This window comes from Leopardus geoffroyi, chromosome A2 (genome assembly GCF_018350155.1).
Source record: "Leopardus geoffroyi isolate Oge1 chromosome A2, O.geoffroyi_Oge1_pat1.0, whole genome shotgun sequence".
Taxonomy (NCBI): Eukaryota; Metazoa; Chordata; class Mammalia; order Carnivora; family Felidae; genus Leopardus; species Leopardus geoffroyi.
In genome coordinates this window covers 18,425,401-18,447,402 of record NC_059331.1, presented here as the reverse complement: position 1 = coordinate 18,447,402, position 22,002 = coordinate 18,425,401, and the positions used below count along the sequence as shown (strand labels likewise).

The 22,002-nt window shown below is 44.0% G+C and overlaps 1 protein-coding gene across 6 annotated transcripts in view; it reads left to right on the top strand.

Annotated features, from left to right (window-relative positions):
- Positions 1-22,002, top strand: part of USP4 (ubiquitin specific peptidase 4) — a 49,080-nt gene that overhangs the window by 2,583 nt on the left and 24,495 nt on the right. For 5 of the 6 annotated variants that reach the window (XR_006716757.1, XR_006716758.1, XM_045496831.1 and 2 more), the window contains exons 2-8: positions 1,011-1,138; positions 6,564-6,694; positions 7,838-7,964; positions 8,580-8,725; positions 8,850-8,911; positions 19,017-19,157; positions 19,992-20,109. Coding sequence is in view for 4 of the 6 variants with exons in the window: in XM_045496831.1 (XP_045352787.1) it covers positions 1,011-1,138; positions 6,564-6,694; positions 7,838-7,964; positions 8,580-8,725; positions 8,850-8,911; positions 19,017-19,157; positions 19,992-20,109 (853 nt within the window). In the remaining 2 variants the exon portion in view is untranslated. The remainder of the gene's footprint in view (positions 1-1,010; positions 1,139-6,563; positions 6,695-7,837; positions 7,965-8,579; positions 8,726-8,849; positions 8,912-19,016; positions 19,158-19,991; positions 20,110-22,002) is intronic. The other variant, XM_045496832.1, reaches the window with a different exon arrangement.

Below are 22,002 nucleotides of genomic sequence, written 5' to 3'. Positions count from 1 at the left end.
TGAGCTGTCAGCAGAGAGCTTGAAGTACGGCTTGAACCCACGAACCGTGAGATCATGACCTGAGCCTAAGTCGGACGCTTAACCAACTGAGCCACCCAGGCACCCCAGAAGGACATCATTTAAAAAAGCCTTTTGAGGTGTGCTTCGGTGGTTCAGTCAGTTAAGCATCCAACCCTTGATTTTGTCTCAGATCATGATCTCATGGTTTGTGAGTTTGAGCCCTGCATCAGGCTCTGTGCTAACAGTGTGGAATCAGCTTGGGAATCTCTCAATCTCTCTCTTTTCCCTGCTCCTCCCCTGCTCACTCTCTCTTTCTCTCTCAAATAAATAAGTAAATAAATAAATAAACATTTATTAAAAAAGGCCTTTTGAAGCCAATCGTTTCCTTTTATTTATTCATTAATTATTTATAAATTATAATATAAGTATAAATTATTTGTATTTATTTATTTTTAAGTAAGCTCTACACTCAACGTGGGGCTTGAACTCACGACCCGGAGATCAAGAGTCACATATTCCACTGACTGAGCCAGCCAGCTGCCCCTATTCATTTTTTCAAAAATCATTTCAGTTTATGGATTTTTTACCTTTGCCAGACCATGTCTGCCATGTGGGGCCTATTCCGGCTTTTGTTCTTAAGAGTGTGTTTTTTTTTTTTTTTTAATTTTTTTTTTTCAACGTTTATTTATTTTTGGGACAGAGAGAGACAGAGCATGAACGGGGGAGGGGCAGAGAGAGAGGGAGACACAGAATCGGAAACAGGCTCCAGGCTCTGAGCCATCAGCCCAGAGCCCGACGCGGGGCTCGAACTCACGGACCGCGAGATCGTGACCTGGCTGAAGTCGGACGCTTAACCGACTGCGCCACCCAGGCGCCCCAAGAGTGTGTTTTTGAGTGGGGACTGTGTATTGCTCAGGTGGGAAAACTATAAAAAAAAAAAATTAAGAGAGCAGTTGCAGAAACTTACAACCTCAGCTTTTCTGGTATAGTAAATTTTTGTCTGTCTCTAGGTATCTTATTGACAGCCGGTGGTTCAAGCAGTGGAAGAAGTATGTGGGCTTCGACAGCTGGGATATGTACAATGTGGGTGAACACAATCTGTTTCCTGGCCCAATAGATAACTCTGGACTCTTTTCAGGTATAGTATCCCATTGCTTTTCTTTTGTTTAAAAAAAAAAAATTTTTTTAATTCTATTTATTTTGGAGAGAGAGAGAGACAGAGTGTGAGCAGGGGAGGGGCAGAGAGAGAGAAAGAGAGACACAGAATCCAAAGCAGGCTGCAGGTTCTGAGCTGTCAGCACAGAGCCTGATGCAGGGCTCGAACCCACAAACCGTGAGATCATGACCTGAGCCAAAGTCAGACACTTAACTGACTGAGCCACCTAGGTGCCCCCCCCCCCCCAATTGCTTTTCTAACTGAAATATTCCAAGCACGCAGTGGTCGGAGGTGGTGTTTATCAGTAACATGGACATGACGAACCTAACTTTGCTACTATGAAGGGATAGAAACAAGTATCCTTGATTTGTATCTATCAAAAAAGGCTTTGTAGACACTCAGGGAGAAGTTAAGTTACTCTTTTCCTAAACTGCTTCTAAAGAGCAGCTTCCAGTATTTTTCTTTTTGCAAATTAGTTCTGCTAGAGATGTCAGATTTTAGATTAGCATGTGGAATGGAAAGAATAGGATATCATTTTGAAATTGCATCTGGAATCTGAAATTTGGGCACCAGAATGTTCTGTGTTAACCTTTGCAGTTGAACAAACTGTAGACCTGTCTCATCCATCAAACATTCCTGTGATGGTTGTTTGTCACAGAAGTGGTGTGAGGAGAAGTGGAAGGTAGAGCTACCATCACGATCAGCTCCCAGTGGAAGAAGTGACTGAAAAAGTGATGTGTGACCTACCAGAGCTGGGCTTGTACCTGGAGATGCATTGAGATGACAGTTGGGCTTTCTCAGGCTCTTTTCTGCCTAGCTTTAGACTCACCTTGCAAGCAGGACACAGGTGATCTGTTGATTTTGCCCCAAATCAGAGCAGTAGGAAGATAGACAATACATGAAGCTTGACAATACATGAACCTAACACCAAGCTGGGTGTTTTTAAAAATGAGTAGTGCTTCGGGCTCCTGGGTGGTTTAGTTGGTTGAGTGTCTCTTTTTCGACTCCGGTCATGATCCCAGGGTTGTGGGATCAAGCCCCACATTGGGGTCCATGCTCAGCATGGAGCCTGCTTGAGATTCTCCCTCCTCTTTCTCTCTCTCTCTCTCTCTCTCTCTCTCTCACTCTCTCTCTGTCTCACGCCTCCCTCTCCCTCTCTCTCTGTCTCTCTCTCTCTCAAAAATGCTCAGACTTGTTTTAGTGGAGGTCTAATGACATAATGAATAATTCATGTACTTTGTTTCCTGATGTAGGTCACATATGGTGGCATCATACCGTGAAGTTGCCCTAAGGGAGCACAGCAGTGTATTTGCACTTTTCTTCCCCATGCCCCGCTCTTTTTTTATTTTATTTTTTTCCAGTAATCTCTAACCCCAACGTGGGACTCAATCTCATGACCCTGAGATCAGGAGTCGCATGCTGTACTGACTGAGGGGGAAACAGAGGATCCAAAGCGGGCTCTGCACTGACAGCAGAGAACCCAACGCAGGGCTTAAAGTAGGACGCTCAACCGACTGAGTCACCCAGGTCCCCATTCTTTTTTTTTTTTTGAATAGATTTTTTTTTTTTTTTAATGTTTATTTTTGAGAGAGGGAGAAACAGCACAAGCGGGGGAGGGACAGAGACATAGAATCTGAAACAGGCTCCAGGCTCTGAGCTGTCAGCACAGAGTCTGACGTGGGGCTCAAACTCATGAATGGTGAGATCATGACCTGAGCTGAAGTTGGACGATCAACTGACTAAGTCACCCAGGCGCCCTATGAATAGGAGATTTCTTAATGCTTTTAAAAGTACTAGTGATAAGAATCCTAGGGCTAGAGGGGCTCTCTGAAGTCATTTTGCATGATTTTCAGCTAAGGGCAGGCATTTCTTCCATGGTCCCCCAATTTGATGTCATCTGGCTTTGGCTTGAAACATTTGCTGTGTGCTTAGGAAGTGAGAAGTACATTCTGTTCAGACCCTGCTTCCTTGGAACATTGACAGTACAGGAATGACCTATCTCATGATTGAGGGTCACCCCTTAGTCCCCAGGCTTTCAGTCACCTGCCAGTCCCAGTCGGGCTGCCTTTCATCTAGGGTCACAGGAGTGGCTGGACGGGGCTCTTGAAAGTGGGGAGGGATGGGGTACAACATGTCCTTGTTTATGTTGTCCACAGAGCACCCCTTTTCTCATTGCCACCTCTGCCCCTACTGTCTATCAGATGGAATTATCTGTGCTTAGGCCAACCAGTGCTCTCATTTCCCCCCTTCATTTGCCACTCTGTTGAAGAAATTTGCAGACTAAATCCCCAATTCAAAACCCCTGTGTGATTTTTTAGCATGATGCCAATTTTAGGTGAAATTTGAAATTTCCAGTTAAGTGAAATTGAAATCCCAGTTGTGTTTATCGCATTTGCACTGTTGTGTCTAAGAATGACATGTTTGGGGGGCGCCTGGGTGGCGCAGTCGGTTAATCGTCCGACTTCAGCCAGGTCACGATCTCGCGGTCCGTGAGTTCGAGCCCCGCGTCGGGCTCTGGGCTGATGGCTCAGAGCCTGGAGCCTGTTTCCGATTCTGTGTCTCCCTCTCTCTCTGCCCCTCCCCCGTTCATGCTCTGTCTCTCTCTGTCCCAAAAATAAATAAACGTTGAAAAAAAAAAAAAAAAAAAAAAAAAAAGAATGACATGTTTGGGAAAATCATCACTGAGCCTTAGATGGGAAAATGCCCTGTGGAAATGATGGGCGTGGGGATGGTGCTGCTGAAAGCTGTGTGTTCTTTTCCCACATTTAAAGGTTTCTGGCTGTTGCTAGGCACAGTATGGATGGCCAGATCTGTGTAGTGCTTAGTGTTGGAAATGAAGAAGGGATATCTCCCCTAGTAAGACAATAAGCGAATAACTTCTGTGAGGTTTTTTTTTTTTAATTTTGTTTTTTTTTTAACGTTTATTTATTTTTGAGACAGAGAGAGACAGAGCATGAAGGGGGGGAGAGTCAGAGAGAGAGGGAGACACAGAATCCGAAGCAGGCTCCAGGCTCTGAGCCGTCAGCACAGAGCCCGATGCGGGGCTTGAACTCACAGACCGTGAGATCATGACCTGAGCCGAAGTCGGCCGCCCAACCTACTGAGCCACCCAGGCGCCCCACTTCTGTGAGTTTTAATTTATAAATCAGAGAAAAGTTTGGAATTTAGGTTGTCAGTTTTGGGGGGAAGCATTTGTCTAAAGCAGGCCGATACCAGTGGGTCATCCTTCTGAACAGAAAAGGCCTGGTTTGTCATTGTTAATAATCATGCCAGAGCTGCTGTGGAAAGTGGGTGGCTCATCACGTAGAAGTGTCCACCTTTTTTTTTTTTTTTTTTTAATGTTTATTTATTTTTGAGAGAGAGAGAGAGACAGCATGAGCTGGGGAGGGGCAGAGAGAGAGGGAGACACAGAATCCGAAGCAGGCTCCAGGCTCTGAGCTGTCAGCACAGAACCCGACGTGGGGCTCAAACTCACGACTGTGAGATCATGACCTGAGCCGAAGTCAGACGCCCAACCGACTGAGCCACCCAGATGCCCCTTAATTATAGTAAAATACACATAACATAAAACTTATCACCTTGACCATTTTTAAGTGTACAGTTCAGTAGTATTAAGCATATTTACATTGTTTTGCAGCCTATCTCCAGAACTTTTTCACCTTGGAAAACTGAAACCCCATACCTATTAAGCAGTAACTCCTAGTCCCTTTTCCTCCAAGCCCCTGGAAACCCCCATTCTACTTTCTGTATCTGAATCTGGCTACTCTAGATACCTCATTTAAGTAGAATCATTCAGTATTTGTTTTTCTGTGACTGCCTTATTTTATTTAGTATATTAGTATAGTATTCTCGGGTTCATCCTCATAGCGAGGTCAGAATTTCCTTCCCTTTTAAAGGTTGAATAATATTCTGCTATAGGTGTATACCACATCATGTTTATCCATTCATCCATCTCCCCTTGGTATTCTTGTCCTCCACCGCTGTTTAATTCCTTTCCTATTTCCTTGGAGATGAAATTTCAAGGCAGAGGTGGATCAGATCTGAATTTTGCTCTAAGGAAGGGCAGAAGAGCTGATTGGATAGGGTATAAACTGGTGTTGAGGGGGTGGGTGATGACAAGCCCTGGTCACCTTGTGAATGCTGCTTATGGTTTTAGTTTTTTGTTTTTAACATCGTCTGCCTTGAGTTACGGTGAGTTGCACCATTGTGGGTACTTCTGCTTTCCCAGTTTTGTGGCTTGCGCTACCACAGGAGTGGGTGTTGAAGAGCACAGAGGCTCCCTTCTTGGGAGGGGATCAGTCTTTCCTTGATCCAGTTCCTTGGTCCTCAATTGAGGGAGTAGGTTTCAGATCATGAACTTCCACTTCTGACTCCCAATCATGTTGCCTGCCTGTGGTAGGTGCTAGGTGGACGTTTAGCATGTTGGAGTATTACATATTTTCTTCCTCCACAGGGGGTTATCTAGCTAGGTTTTGACTTGGACTATTGAAAACTAAGAATACCAAATGACTCTTGGTAAAATAAAGTTGACTTCAGTGACGTGTTTGTTGCTTTCTTAGTAAATCAGAGAAGGGTTGCCTGTGTGGCTCAGTCGGTTGAGTGTCTGACTTCAGCTCAGGTCATGAACTCGTGGTTCGTGAGTTCGAGCCCCACATCGGCTCTGTGCTGACAGGTGGAGCCTGGAGCCTGTGTCAGATTCTCTCTCTCTCTCTCTCTCTCTCTCTCTCTGCCCCTTGCCCACTCACACTCTGTCTCTTTCTCTCTCAAAAATAAACAAACATTAAAAAATTATTAGTATTTCAGGAGAAGACGATGTATATATTTTTAGGTGTTTGTTTTATGTATTTTGAGAGTGAGAGAGAACACGTGTGCACAGTGAGCAGGAGATGGGCAGAGAAAGAGGGAGAGAGAGGATCCAAAGCAGGCTTTGCAATGTTAGCATGCAGCCCAGTGTGGGGCACCAACTCATGAACTGTGAGATCATGACCTGAGCCGAAGTCAAGAGTCAGATTCAACCAACTGAGCCACGCCCAGGCACCCCGAGGAGAAGATGGCATTTGACCTCAGTGAAATTTCACTAAGCAGAATGTTATGTTAAATATTCATAATTAACAATTTTAATTGTGGACTCTGGAAGCACTTTGAAAATGTAAATTGGAGGTTTTCTCTTTTATTCTTCCTTCTCCATTCAATTACAGGAGAAGTACACATTCCTCATAAAATGTTCTCAAAGCATGGCTAAAGACGGCTTTCAGGTCTGCTCTGTGTTATGGCCAGAGACAGAATTTTGGAATTTTGTCCTGTTATTATAAATAATTTTCTTGTTTCTGAAAACTACGTAAGAATCCTGTAAAACAAACATTTCAGAGAGAAGAGCAGTGAGTTATGAGCTGTTTTCTTTTTTCAGATCCGGAGAGTCAGACCTTGAAAGAACATTTAATTGATGAATTGGATTATGTATTGGTCCCAACCGAGGCCTGGAATAAATTACTCAACTGGTATGGCTGTGTAGAAGGCCAGCAGCCCATTGTCAGAAAAGTGAGTACATGAATTGTCACAGCTGTTGGTCAGTGTCTGTGAGTGCTCCCTGGGGGACACTGACTAGAGTTGGTTTCCTGGGGTACTAGATGTGCCTAAGTGGTCGAGTAGAGGTGTTTGAGGCCTTGTTTCTGGTTCTCTTTAGGGAATTGTGATCGTGAGTGGTGGTGAGTGAGGCTGCTCACTTGGGGTGTTATAGTGAGTGGCCTCCAAACATCAGAGCTGCCCAATGGCTTGGGGTGTGTCCAGCAGTGCCATGAGAGCACTTTCTGGAAGGCTGTATGAGAGAAAGTTTACTTGGGGTCATAGGGACCTACGGTAATGTACTGCTTCCTGTTTATCTTAAAACTTCTGAAACTGCTTTTGCCTCTGTGTTTAAGAATCTTTGGCCACATTGTTGAATGTCTCAAAAAGCAGGTGTTTATAAGCCAGAGAATAGCCTCTTGAGGGAAACAGGCTATGGGATAGACACCTGGATTCCTAACCCCTCTGGTAGATGGGACTCATGAAAAGACCAGCCACTCTGACTCCCACAGTTGTTTGCTTGTCCTACCAGAGGGAAAATCACAAGATCCCACATGCCTGCTGATAGGTAGCCATTGAGTAAATTTCTCACTGTCTGGTTTGTAGTCCCCCTTCTTAGAGTAGGAAAGAGCTGCAATCCTGAGGCCATGCTTCTAAGGATCACTGTTCGGGGCCAGAGCTACCTTCTTTTCCAGCTAGAAACCTGGGCCCCTGAGAGGGGTTAGGGATCAAAAAGTTGGGGGCATGCCAGTGTCCTGCAGATGTCTCCTAATGCCCACAGTGTTGCCATGTGGTGAGCGTTCGGCTGCCTCAGGGATTTAACTATATTCTCTAGTCCTCTCATTTGACAAACCTTGAAAAGGAGACGTCATGATCCTGATTTAGAGATGAACAATGGCTTCCCTGTTGTGCAGTGTTGTTCCATCCGGACGCTTTTCCTCATGAGTGGGAAAAAGATTTTTAAACTCTTAGGATGGATGCCAGTGGCTTTAAAAATCTGATCACTTAGGGAAACTGATAACTGTGTGAATTCTGCCTTTTACCACTGACAAAACCTATTGCTTCCAAGACTGCCCGGTGTGGAACCCCTGCTCCTTCACCTGTGCCTCTTACTTGCAGGTTGTGGAGCACGGCCTGTTTGTCAAACACTGCAAAGTGGAGGTATATTTGCTGGAACTGAAGCTCTGTGAGAACAGTGACCCCACCAATGTGCTGAGTTGCCATTTCAGCAAGGCAGACACCATTGGTGAGTAGCTGGGCTGGGGTCCCAGGTATCCATTGGGAGAGTGCAGGGCATTGTGGCTAATGGGAGGGAAGCCAGGCCCCCCCCTTCAGAATTGTTACCCACATAGTCTCAGGTTGTGGTTACCAGTCCTGACGTGGGAGCCTGCTCTCATAGAGAGCCAAGACTGGGAATCGTGTTCTGTAGAACACCTGGCATGGCCCCTGCCCATTTGACATACGGTGGTAAAGGTGAGGAAATGCAGATTCAGAGAGGTCAAAGTAACTTAAAAAATCTTTGTGAGAAAGTGGCAGGGCTAGTATTTGAAACCACATGGGTCTTAACTTCAAAGATAAGTTTTCTCACCTTTCTGTATTGTTGATATGCTATGTAAATGGGACCCACATCCTCAAAGAAGGAGGAGCATAGAGAAAGTTTCTAGGTATGTGAGTGCGAGAAGATGCCAGTGGAAGATGTGTGGCCTTAGGAGTCACCATGGGGCTGAGGTCAGTCAGAACTTTTGGTCCAAAGCACCCTGTGACCCTCGGAACAGGAAGGAGGATGAGCAATTGCCCGGTATGGGTACCTTTAGCCTTGCATCTGGAGAAGGCCTTGAGTGATCTTTCTGCTCGTCCCTAGCAACCATCGAGAAGGAAATGCGGAAGCTGTTCAACATCCCTGCTGAGCGTGAAACACGGCTGTGGAACAAATACATGAGCAACACTTATGAGCAGCTGAGCAAGCTAGACAACACTGTCCAGGATGCGGGGCTGTACCAGGGTCAGGTAGGAGGGCTCAGGCCATGCCCCAGCAGGCAGCTCTGCCAGATACCTGCCAGACATCTGGTTCTGAGCACATTAGCAGTGAGGTGCTTTGCATATTCCTTATATGGTTTTCCCTTTCACTCAGGTGCTAGTAATTGAGCCCCAAAATGAAGATGGCACATGGCCGAGGCAGACCTTGCAGTCAAAGTAAGTGAACTCTTTCTCCCTTGTGGGTGGGCACACAGGTGTAAGAGAGACGCTGTTTCCTAAAGCAGTTATTGTGCTAAGAAAAATTTTTGGGGAGTCAGATGAAGAAACATGCTATTTCATATCCAGAGTCTGTAATCCTGGCCTTGGGTGAGCAGTGTGCTGGGCAGCTGTCTGAGGAAAGCTGTCAAGGTGTGTGAACAAGATGGTGAGCCTCTCCTTGTTGAGAATGAGAGAAGGAAGAGAAGGGGCCCAGATCTGGGAATGCTTTTCTGCCAAGAGGTGGCTTTGTTTTTGTCAAGGCCATTCATTTTCTCCACCTGTGGTGAGAGGCTTGGCTGGGAAAGAAGAGGGCTCAGGCATGGGATCTTGTATGACTTAAAGGTAGTAGTTTGATCCCACCCCGCTTTTTAACCATGGGCCTGTTAGTCATTGTTGCTTACTCGGGGAATGTTGCTAAACTGGGACCCCAGGCATCTCTGTCTCAGGAGAGGTTTGTGGGTGGTGTGGAATTATGCATGTCCTGAGAAGGGGACAGAAAGGAAACATGAGTTTTTCTTTTTTTTTTTTTTTTAGTTATTTGTTTTGTTTTGGTTTTTTTTTTTTTTTTTTAATTTTTTTTTTTAACATTTATTCAATTTTGAGACAGAGAGAGACAGAGCATGAACGGGGGAGGGTCAGAGAGAGGGAGACACAGAATCCGAAACAGGCTCCAGGCTCCGAGCTGTCAGCACAGAGCCCGACGCGGGGCTCGAACTCACGGACCGCGAGATCGTGACCTGAGCCAAAGTCGGCCGCTCAACTGACTGAGCCACCCAGGCACCCCATATTTATTTATTTTGAGAGAGAGAGAGAGACAGTACGAGTTGGGGAGGGGCAGAGAGAGAGAGAGAGAGAGAGAGAGAATGAATGAATGAATGAATCCCAGACAGGCTCCACACCTTCAGCATGGAGCCTGACGCCGGGCCCAAACCCCCAAACCCACAAGATCATGACCTGAGCCGAAACCAAAAGTCGGATGTTTAACGGACTGAGCCACCCAGGTACCCCATGTTTTTTTATGGTAGAAGGTGGGGGGATTGTGTCTGTGGTCTGATAGTTATGGGGACAGTGTTGGTCTTTGCTCTCTTCCTTCAGTCAGGTCTTGGACAGGGACTATTTCATACTGATGGGCTCGTAGCTCCTTTGAGAGTCATGAAAGCTACCTGCTCTCTCTTGAGAAACACTCAAGAATACACAGCGTTTTGCCAACAATCTCAAGGGTTTTAACAGATACTCTAGCCATGGACTCCAGTTTTAGAAACCCTGGTCACCAGTTCCTGACAAATTGACAAAATAGCTGTGGTAGGCAGGATAATACCACCCTCCATGTCCACGTCCTAATCCCCTAGAACCTTTGAATATGTTAGGTTACATGGCAAAAGTGATTAAGATGTGATTAAGGGTCTTGAGATGGGGAGATTATCCTGGATTATCTGGATGGGCCCCATGTAATCACAGGATGGACGAGGGAGATGAGAGTCAGAGAAGGAGATGTGGGGACAGACAGAGTCCAACTGATGAAATGGGAGAAAGACTTCACTGGCTATGAGCCAGGGAATGTGGGCAGCCTTAAGAAGTCCCTAGAGCCTCCACAAAGGAATACAGCTCTTGATTTTAGCTCAGTGAGAGTCATTTTGGATTTCTGACCTGCAAAATTGTTAAGATAATAAATTTGCATTGCGTGTACGTTTTTTTTTTTTTAATATAAATTCAGTTTATTCATAAATTTGTGTTGTTTTAAGCCAGTAAATTTTTGGTAATTTGGACAACAGTAATTGGAAGGCTAGCCTTGGCTGCTGACTCCCTTCTTGGAACTGGAAATGCCACAGAACTGAGAGAAAATAACATTAAAAACTGTGAGGAACCCCTGGGGAGACAGAAGGTGATTGGATTCCAGTCTATGAGGTAGGGTTGACAGTTTGGAGCAGAAGAGGCTGGATATACTGGTCAAGGGAGACTGTTAGAGTTCTGCCTTTTTCTCTTCCCAGTGCTGCTTCTCCCCATCCCTTCCACACCCTGGGGTCCCAGATTCCAGTCAAGGGAGATAGCTTTTAGAAAAGAACAGTGTCTCCTTATATTTGCCTAAAGGTTAGAGTTTCTCTGCAAAGTGTGGCCAGTGGCCAGTGGGCCCAGAGTGGGATTCCTGAGGTACACTCCCTTCCCCACTCCCCTAATGGCACCAGGTACTGTTCTAGATACTGAGGATGTAGCAGTAAATAAAGTCTCCATCCTCAAGGAGAAGTAAATGACAAATAAGAAAAATCCACATGGGGAAAAATCAGGGAAGAAAATTAGCAGGTGTAGGCTTTGGGAAGAGGCAGATTTAAATAGGATGATGGGGAGGCCCCACTGAGGTGCCATTTGAACACAGTTATGAAGGAGGTGAAGGAATCAGCAGTGAGTGGAGTGCTTATTAGGAATAACATTGTGAGGCAAAGGTGCCAGCAGCAGTGGAAGTTCTGAGGCAGAAGCAGGCTTTGTTGAAGACCAACAGGAGTTTGTTGTGGCTGTGGTGCCAGGAGTGATGGCAGGAGCTTTTGGGGGAAGGTGGTAGGCCCCGTTGACGGTTCTAGCTGTGCCTCTGGAGGAGGTAAGGAGCTCCTTGGAGGAGGTGTGGTAAGGGGAGAGATCTCACCTGGTGGGATCTCACCTGGTGAAGAGCTCAGAGGGAGCCATAATGAGAAGCTGACCAGTATAGTTGGAATGAAAGGAAAATGGCAGATTGACAGCCTGTGCTAGTGGGAGCATAATTCATGTTCCCAGCCTCATAGGAGGATGGAGTAAGCATAAAGAATACCATCAAGGAAAGGAGGAGGTGGGTACGTGAAACAGGAACAGGGTGGCATTCTTGGGAACAAAGAATTCAGGAGATGGGTTGAGTAGCAGAATGGATGTAACTGAAGCTGAATGAACAAGTTGGAAGGTCAAGTTGAAGAATTCTAGAAAACATTAGGAGGGATGAAGAGATGAAAGCTAGGAGAAGCAAAATGCTATAGGATGAGGGTAGAAGTGGCAGTATTCGTATCTCAGAAGCAGAGAGGAAATGACTGGAGCAAGGGGAAGAAAATGTTTGAGGATAAAATGACCAAGAGTTTCTCAGAGATCACAAAAGAGGAAAGATCTGAAATTTAAAGAATGCTAAACACGACAGATGGAAGGAAGAAAGCCCACGCCTAGACACACTAGAGTAAAAGTTTAACAATGGAGATGTAGAGAAAATTCCACATCTTATTGAAAGAAAAAGTCACAAAGGAATAAGAAGCAGATTAGTATCAAACTTCTCAGTAGCACCAGTAGATCTGAGAGCTACTTTGTCAGTGTCAAAATAACTTTCTTAAAATATGTATGTGTGTGTGTGTGTGTGTGTGTGTACATATATACATGTACGTATATATATGAATATATTTTATATATACAAATATGTATATAATGCATATAATATATAATATATATATGTATAATATATATAAAATGCTTATTTGAGAGACAGAGAGTGTGCATGGGGTAGAGGGGGGGGAGAGAGAGAGAGAGAGAGAGAGAGAGAGAAAGAGAAAGAGAAAGAGAAAGAGAAAGAGAAAGAAAGAATCTCAAGCAGGCTCCACACTGTCAGTGCAGAGCCTGACACGGCTGAAACCCACAGTGAGATCATGACCCAACCAAAATTAAGAGTCGGACGCTTAATCTACTGAGCCACACAGGTGCCCCAAAAGTAAAATTTTAAAAGCAGAATTTTATACCCTACAAAACTATTACTTAAATGTAAAGATGAAATAATTTTTTTCTTTAGCGTAGATGACCTTGGAAGATTTTCTACACAGAGCTCCTATGTGGAAGCTACTGTTAGAACTCAGGCGCTTGCAGTAACATCCATAACGTGTGAGAGAGAGCACATACCTGGGAAAATATTCTGTTGGCCAGAAAAGCAAGGGCTTTGTGATTTTGGAGTAAGCAAAGATTTTTGACACAAGAGAGGAGACACGGCACCACAAACCACGGAGGAGGAAATGGATAAAGGGGGTGACTTTTAAGTTAAGAACTTCTGTTCATCAAAGCGTAAAAAGGCTAGCCACAGGGTGAGAAAAGATACCTGCAATACATATGTCTGAAATTGCTTTTATTCAGAAGTTTGAAGAAATGCCTTAAGTCAGTAAGAAAAAGACAACTCCATTAGTAGAAGGGGCAAAAAATCTTTAACAGTTACTTTATAAAAGAGGATGTCCAATGGCTTGTGAGCTTATGGAGAGGTGTCAACCTCAGCAGTCATCCAGAGATGGCAAATTAAAACCACAACACAGTGCTTCTGCACACCCACCTGAATGGCTTAGTGAAAAAGATGGACAGTACCAAGTGATGTTGAGGTGTGGAGCACCCCAAATTGTTGGACCCTGCCGATGGGGCATATAAATTGGTGTGATTTTAGAAGACTTGGCAACCCATGCTAAATGAAGAATTCTGTGTATTTATTCTGTAACTCAACGATCCACTCCTAGGCATACTGCCAACAGAAATACATCTCATGTTCACTTAAAGATAAGTTCAAAGATGTTCACAACAGCACTGCTTATCATACTCACTGGAGTTAACCCAGATGTCCATCCACCAAAATAGAGTGGATAGGTTAATTGAGGCATAGTCACACTGGAATTCTGCAGGGCCTCGACAACATTGAGTGTCGTGACCAATGCTGAATGAGAGAAGCCAGACATAAAACAGCATACTGTATTCTCTTGATGGGAAGTTCAAGAACAGGCAAAGCTCATCTAGGGGGCTCAAGGTCATGGTAGTGGTTAGCTGTGGGAAGAATCGTAACTAAAGGGAGTATGAAGAGGACACCAGAGGTTTAGTGCTGTCCTGCTTCAGAGTCAGGGTTCTGGTTATATAGATGTATTCACTTGATGAAAATTTCTTGATTTTTTACTTAGATGGTTTATGCATTCTCTATGTAATTCTTTGCTAAAAAGTTTAATAAGAAGAAAAATTTAAGAAAGCAATCCATAGCAAAAGCAGTCCAGAAGTAAATTCTGGGTAATCCCAACATGGAAGGCAAGTGAGGAAATGGGAGGCAGTAAAAAGCAGAGAGAGATGGGAATGTCATCCGCCCTTTCTCTTGTGGAGAAATGTAGATAGTTACAAGTTTAAGTAATTGATAGGGAAAAATAAAAATAGTTACAGGTCCTAATAAGTTAATGGAGTAACTGCCAGAAATCTAAAATAGAATGTATATCTTTGAAATACACTGTGTCGATTAGGAAAGGTTTGCTGGCAGTTAAGAAAGACTAGACGATCAGTTTGTGAAGAAAGATGCTGAGGTCTTTCCAAAAAGAACTTCTGAGATGGGTAGTCCAGTGCTGGTATCATTAGAAACCCAGCCGCTCTTATTGTGTTGCCTTACCGTGTGCAGCTTCTACTTCAAAGGTAGTCCCCTGTGGGTCCAGGATCCTGGAGCTGCAGTGGTTACACCTGCATTCAAGTAGCAAGGAGGAAGAAGCAGGAGGGAGATAACCCTTCCTTTTAAGGAAATTTCCCAGAAGTCACACATCCTTTTGCATCTCTTTGGTCAATAATAAGACCATAGCTGGCTTCAAGGGAGGCTGGAAAATGCTGTTTAGCAGAGGTGCAAGGTGTCTAACTAAAAATTGGGGATCAAAAACTAAGGAAGAAGGGCAGAATAGCTTATTGGGAGGCAAAAGGGGAAAATAAATCCCTCTTTTTCTTGTCTACTCTACCAATTCCTATGGTCACCAAATGTGTGTGGGTTTTCTCCCCACACCATCCAGTTCTCTGACACCAGCTGGGTGTTCTGGAATTTCACTCAATTCTGACACTATCTACCTGGAGGTAGCATCAGATCCCACAGGTTAAGGGCTCAGTCCAATCAGACTGGCCCATTTTAGATCCCAGTTCTAAGTCCAGGTTGTTACCTGTGCTTGGGCCAACTGGCTATAAATCACAGGTTCCCATGATCCCTCCTTGGGCTCAGTAGTTTGCTAGAATAGTTTACAGAACTCAGGGAAACAGTTTATTCACTAGATGACCAGTTTGTTACAAAAGGCTATAACCTGGGAACGGTGAGATGGAAGAAGAACCAGGTGGTTATAGGGAAGGGGTGAAGAGCTGCTATGCCCTGTTCAGGCATGCCATCCTTCTAGCACCTCCACATGTTCACCAACCTGGAAGCTCTCCAAAATTCCCATACGTCAGGGATTTTTGTGGAGGTCTCAGTAAGTAGGCATGATTGATTAAATGATTTGGCCATTGGTAACTGAATTCAGATTGCCAACCTTTATTGCCTCCTCAAGGGTGGGGGTGTGTGGCTGTAAGTTCCAACCCTCTAATCACATGGTTAGATCTCCTGGCAACTGGCCCCCATTCTTTGTGATTTTCCAAAAGTGATTAACAAAAACTGAGGTATGGTTGAAAAGTGCTTGTTGGAAATAACATGACAACTTTCACTTTTATCACCTTGAAACTATTTCAGGAACCAAGGACAAAAAAACACAAATATAACAAAAGATGCTTCCATTGCTCTTATCACTGAGGAAATTACAAGTGTTTTAGGGGCTGTGTACCAGGAATTTTGAACAAGATCAAAAATATATTTATTATAAATCACAGCACCCTAGGATACAACTAGGAAACTGTCACACCTAAGAAGGGAAATTGAGGGCAAAAAAAGGAAAAGAAAGAACTGAAAAGTTTGGTAATTAGAAAACATGAGATAAGAAGGCTGAATTAAGGCCATGTAGAATAGTGATTAAAACAACTATAAATGAGTTAAACTCACTAATCAAAACTCTCAGACCAGCGATATTAAGTAATACATCATCTGTTGGGGCGCCTGGGTGGCGCAGTCGGTTAAGCGTCCGACTTCAGCCAGGTCACGATCTCGCGGTCCGTGAGTTCGAGCCCCACGTCAGGCTCTGGGCTGATGGCTCAGAGCCTGGAGCCTGTTTACGATTCTGTGTCTCCCTCTCTCTCTGCCCCTCCCCCGTTCATGCTCTGTGTCTCTCTGTCCCAAAAATAAATAAACGTTGAAAAACAAAAAAAACAAAAAAAAACAAAAACAACTATAAATGAGTTAAACTCACTAATCAAAACTCTCAGACCAGCCATATTAAGTAATACATCATCTGTCAAGCAGACCCAGGGTTAACCTGGAAAGAATGGGAAAATACATCAAGTGAATGTGTCATTCAGGGGAAGTCATTGATTGGCCTAATCCTTTTTTTTTTTTTTAAACCTACCTATAGAGTCAGCTTGACATGTATTGTGGCAGGAAAACTTCCTAAATTGTTTCTGTTCAGCTCTTTATTAGAGAGGGCCACCTAATAAATTTTGAACATTTTAAGACCATTTTCTCATGCTTCAAAGATTTTCTGTAGAGCTGGCCTCCTTTCTCTCTCTTTCTCTCTCTAATTCCCTCTGACTTAACTTGCCTGAAGTTGCTAAGGCCTGATTAGCTCTCCACCATGACTCCTTTTCAAGGCTGCCTGCCCAGAACTAGAAGAGGCCAGTGTTCCTGAAGTGGAGATGTGGGCGCACACAGATGAGAGTTAACAGCATTGGTGTGGGGTGAGCCCAGCTAAGGTTGTTGTGAAGGCAGTGAGGATTCTGCCTAAGAATTCATTGTTACCTTAATGATAATACCAGGTGCTAGACTCTGGCTACTTGAGGTCACCCCTAAAGGGTGGGCGCATCCCCAGAGCAGCCCTCAGCCTGGAGAACAACTGAGAAGCATGCAGAGCATGGTCGAGCAAGGAGGGCAGGCATGGGTGTGCTACAGGGCTTCAGTCATGGGTTCAGAGCAGGTTCTAGTCATGATTGGTAAGGACTGGATGTGCCTAGGAGCAGGAAATATCTCAACAGAAAGGTACTGGGAGACCAGAGGCTTGGCCAGCGTCTTTTAAAGGAGCAGAGGGATCCTTATTTGGAGCTGTAGTCTCTGTTTTCAGAGTGTTTGTGGCATGGGACCCAGTGGGGTCTTGCTTCACCTAATATGTACGCTTGAGAGTCAGATGTTTCCCACCAGTTCCCTATTTGCCAGCCTTCAGTGCCCCAGGTTGTGCTCTAAAGCTGCCTAATGGCAAGTGACAAGTGCCCAGGCAGTTCCCAGATAGTCACTCTTCAGAGGTCTTGCTTTTGTCTGTCAAGGGTAGAGTTTAAGAACAACTTTGTCATATGTAAATTTTCAAGCATATAAAAAGAAATCCTGGGGCGTCTGGGTGGCTCAGTCGACTGAGCTTCTGACTTCGCCTCACTTCGGCTCAGGTCATGATCTGAGTTTTGTGAATTCAGGTGCAGTTTGTGAGTTGGAGCCCTGCATCGGGCTCTGTGCTGAAAGCTCAGAGCTTGGAGCCTGCTTTGGATTCGGTGTTTCCCTCTCTCTCTGCCCCTCCCCTGCTCACGCTCTGTCTCTCCCTCTCTCTCAAAAGTAAATAAAAATTAAAAAAAAAAAGAAATCTTACATATTCATCATTAGATTTTTTTTTCAAACTGAATTTATTCTGAAAATACAGCATTTTCTAGAACATTTTAAATGTCAAATTTTTTTTTTGTTTTCTTTCATTTTAAGGAGAAATGTTCTGTTTAAGAAATTGACAGGTCTTGGTTATGGCTTCTGTGGATTTTTGCCCTTTTAAGTTCAAAGAAAAAGCATAAGTTACCAGTGAATAGTTACTAAAAAGGGAAGTGTGACACTATATGCCTTTAGGTTCTGCACATCAGATTTTGAATTTCACCATCCTGTAGTACCTGTCAACAGAACTGAGATAACAGTATGCCATATTAGACCAACCGTGGGTAGTGACTTTCCTCCCTACATAGTAGGCTGGGAATACCTGCATCACATTGGACAGGCTTCAGATATGTGCTAAAGTTACCTGTCTGGTGGAAGAGAGTGTCCTTGGCCCTGACCGTTCTCGTTTAATGAGCTACCTGAGTTCTTGGACTTCTTGGCAGCATGAGGATGAGGCTCTGTGAAGCAAATGCTCTTCAGCATTAGAGAAGGTACATTTCTCAATGGGAAGATGAGAGGCTGGGGAGTTCTCTTTCCCTCTCCCTCACTGTGACCTCAGTGTGGAGCAGAACTCAGTTCCTGATTCCCCTTTAGGCCCCTCGATAGTTTCCTAATGTCTGCACTGTAGGTGTGGGTACTCCTTATCTCTGCTGCCATTTTTCACTTTCTTCTTGCAGAGAACCCTGGTTGAGATCAGATCTCATGAGGTTGGGCTCTTTGCTGGGGCATATTATAATCATTTTCTGTAATGATTCTCTAAAATAACCCCAAGCCTAGAAGGAAAAATCACATTTGTACATACTCAAAACGATTCAGAATGATTCACTTTCTTCTACAAGTTCTTATACAGATTTTAGTAGAAAGTTGATAAAACTCATACCAATTTAATATTTGGGGCATTTAGCCCCTGAATTAATTATTCTGAAAGTTGGTATAAATCTAAAATAAGATGCTGTGAAAAATATTGAAACATATTAGGCCAGCCTTTGAAACAGATTACTCACATTTGATAAATTTGAGGAAGCAAAAGCAATTTTCCTTGAATAGCGTAGTGAAACCAAATTACCATTTTCCTGTTCATATTTGTTTATATATGTGTTTATATATATATTTACATTGTAAATTTACATATGTAAATTTTATTTGCGTATGTATTTTTAGCCAGCTGTTCATTTTGGGTCAGGTATTCTTGGATATTTATGTCTTATTGCCATTTTTCTGTGTCTTTCACTGGTAACTCTTAAAGTTCAGGGAAGCTTATGATTTATAAATCAAACCAGGATGCCCTAAAGATCAACCTTGTGGTTTATCCTCCTGAGAGATTCAGTGGGTGACCATGCAGATGAATGAGACCAGGAAGGCCAATTAATCTCTTGACTCTCACTTAAATAAAATTTATCTTGAAGTAGTATGAAAGTAGGCCTTTTGTAGTTTATTTTAAATAACTGAATGTGGAGAACATTTATTTCTTAAGAAGAGACCTAAAGCATTCATTGGGGCTTGCTTTTGCAGAAAGTCAGTAGCATTGTCTCTGCTTCTCTCTCCCAGATCAAGCACTGCACCTAGCAGAAATTTTCCTACCTCTCCAACATCATCAGCAAGTCCCTATTCCTCAGTGTCTGCCTCTTCCATTGCAAATGGTGATAGCACTAACACCTCTGGGATGCACAGTTCCGGTGTCAGCAGGGGGTAAGAGCAGGCCCTTTCACTTCACTTCCCTCCCTCTGGGTCCTTTCCCAGGCTGTACCTGGAGAGCTCTGTTGCCACACTAAGCACAGTGGGATTGGGGTTCCCAGTGGGGACGTGGTGCATGTGGTTTCTTGCTCTGTTTCCTACCCACCATAGAGTGTGCCTCCTCATTCTCACTTACATTGTTTGTTCTTCTATGAGCTGCTGTTTTGCCCACAGCCTAAGTCACTGGTGGTCCTGGGGAGTCACTGCTTTTGTCTATGAAGGGATGGGTTGGCCATATGGCAAAAGAGCTGTGAGGGAATGGTTCTCTGCTTTGGGAGAGCCCTGCCTATATCCCCCTCTGGATGGCTTTGATTCTTTGTGCAAGCATCTCAGGAGTGCCTGCCACACAGCAGGGATAGAGTGGAGGAGGAGGGTGAGGTGAGACAGTGTGCATGAATACTCAGGCCCAGTCAGGACTTAGTGTGGCCTGGTGGGTGGTGGCAAGTGTGAGCCCTTGATCTTGGCAACCACATGTTCTTTCCTGGAGTCACATGGCAGTTAGCCTTCTAGAGGGATACACAGTTAGCATTCGCCAAAAGCCTAAGAAAACTCAGATAGCGTTTCTCCCCTTAAGGATGTAGCAGGTGGTAACCTGCCATTATGTCACATCAAGGGCAGGGGTGGGCGAAGGGGTGTGGCCTGAGGGCTGGCGAGGGGAGTAGAAAGAACTTGTATCATGAGGTTATTTCCAGATAAAAATTCTAGAAGCCCTGGAGGAGCCCAAAAAGGCATCCTGAGGGCATGTGTACAGCACTCGCTTTTATTGCTATTGTGGATTGTGTTTTCCAGTGGATCTGCCTTCTCTGCTTCGTATAATTGTCAGGAGTCTCCATCGTCTCACATACAGCCTGGGCTCTGCGGACTTGGAAACCTGGGGAACACTTGCTTCATGAACTCTGCTTTACAGGTAGAGGGGAACTACCATCTAAATAACACTGCTTCTTCACAGGACTGTGGCTTGGTTAAGAAAGGCATGCTAAAATGTTGGGAGGATCCTTTCCCATGGGTCCTTGCCTACCCTTTGTTAATACTTCAAGGACCCCTGTCAGGGAACCTCCCACCTGTTAGTACAGAAGGGCCTCATCAGTGTTAATGACCCCAAAATGTCTTCCTAATCAGTTCTGGGTTTGGTTTTGCATTAAAATATTTTGACCATTAGGGAATGGTCAGAAAATATTGGAGTATTTGCCTGGTTGGTTTCTGATAGAATGAGAACTCCCAGCAGCTCATGCCATCTTTTCACCAAAGATAGCTTATATCATGCCCCTGATTGTGCAGAATCCCCATATCCTCCCTTTGATACTTCATTTGTTCATTGATCAAATATTTATTGGGACAGGGGTGCCTGGGGGGCTCAGTTGGTTAAGTGTCTGACTCTTGATCTCAGCTCAGATTTTGTTCCCAGGGTCATGAGTTCAAGCTCTGCTTTGGGCTCCATGCTGGGTAAAGCCTGCTTAGAGAAAAAAAAAAATTATTTGGGCATACTATGTGACAGTACTGTGGTGGACATGGGCTGGAGTTAGGGTCCAGTTAGAAAGTTAGGAGAGCACAGTTCCCAAGACTGCTTTCACTTCTGACACCAACTGCAAGTTTGGGAGTCCCCAAGACCACCTTCAGTTTCGATAATTTGCTAGAAGGACTCACAGACTCACTTAAAACTATTATACTCACCGTTGGGGTTTATTATAGGAAAAGTATACAAGTTAAAATTAGCCATGGAAAGGAGCAAATAGGAGTCCTGGAGGGTCCCCAGTGCAGAGCTTCTGTTGTTGTCTGTTGAGTCAGAATGCATAACTCTTCTAGCATTGATTTGTAACATTAAGCATGGGGTGTTGCCAAATATGTAAACTCACCTGAGCTTTGGTGTCCAGAATTTTTATCAGTACTTTATTTTCATGGCTTGATTGATTGATTGATTGGGTGCCCAGGTAGACTATTGATAGGATGTGACCCAAGCCTCCCCACACCTGCCCCACCAAGTCACATTGTTGGTCTTTCCAGAGTGGCTGGCTCTCTACCCTAAGATGACCGTGTAAGTGTGGCCACCACCACCCTAAATCACAGTGTTAGATTCTATATTACGACTAACTAAAGACCTCCAGGCAAACAAAGATACTCCTGTCAGGGATAACATTCCAAGGATCAACAGAGTACTTCCCAGAAGCCGAGGGCAAAAGCCAGACTTTCTCTTTGGACAAGGCCAGATTCTTTATTATACATAGAGACTCAGTGGTGAGCAAATCAGACATGGTTTTTGTACCCACAGGACTTACAATCTAACTTGGAAGTTTCTTGGAGTATAAAGGAAAAGATTAAAAAATACGTTAAAAAGTAGGTGACTCTTGGGTTTTGAAGTTGTTTTTCTCCACTGTGATGAGATGGGAAGAGCTGAGTACTAAAGAAAAGAACCTTGAGATTTGGCCTTTCATGGGTAGGTTTTCTCAACTCTTTTGTATCCTCAATTTTCCTCGACTATTGGATGAAGATAACAACGAGGAGATTTATAGCTCCACATGTAAATATCAGGAAAAAGAAGAAAGGGTAAATTCTATAATTTAAGTTTCTATTTCCTAATGCTAGGAAAAGAACAAATGAAACCCAGAGAAAGTGGGAAGAGGGAAATAATAGAAGAACAGAAATCAGTGAAATACAAAGCTGATTAAAAGTACAACTAAATGTGATTCTTTGGGGAAAAAACAAAAAAACAAAAACTTAAATTGACAGAAATGCTCAGAGAAACTGATCAGGAATAAAAGAATAGACATGACTAAAGCTGGGAATGAAAAAGGACTATCACTAC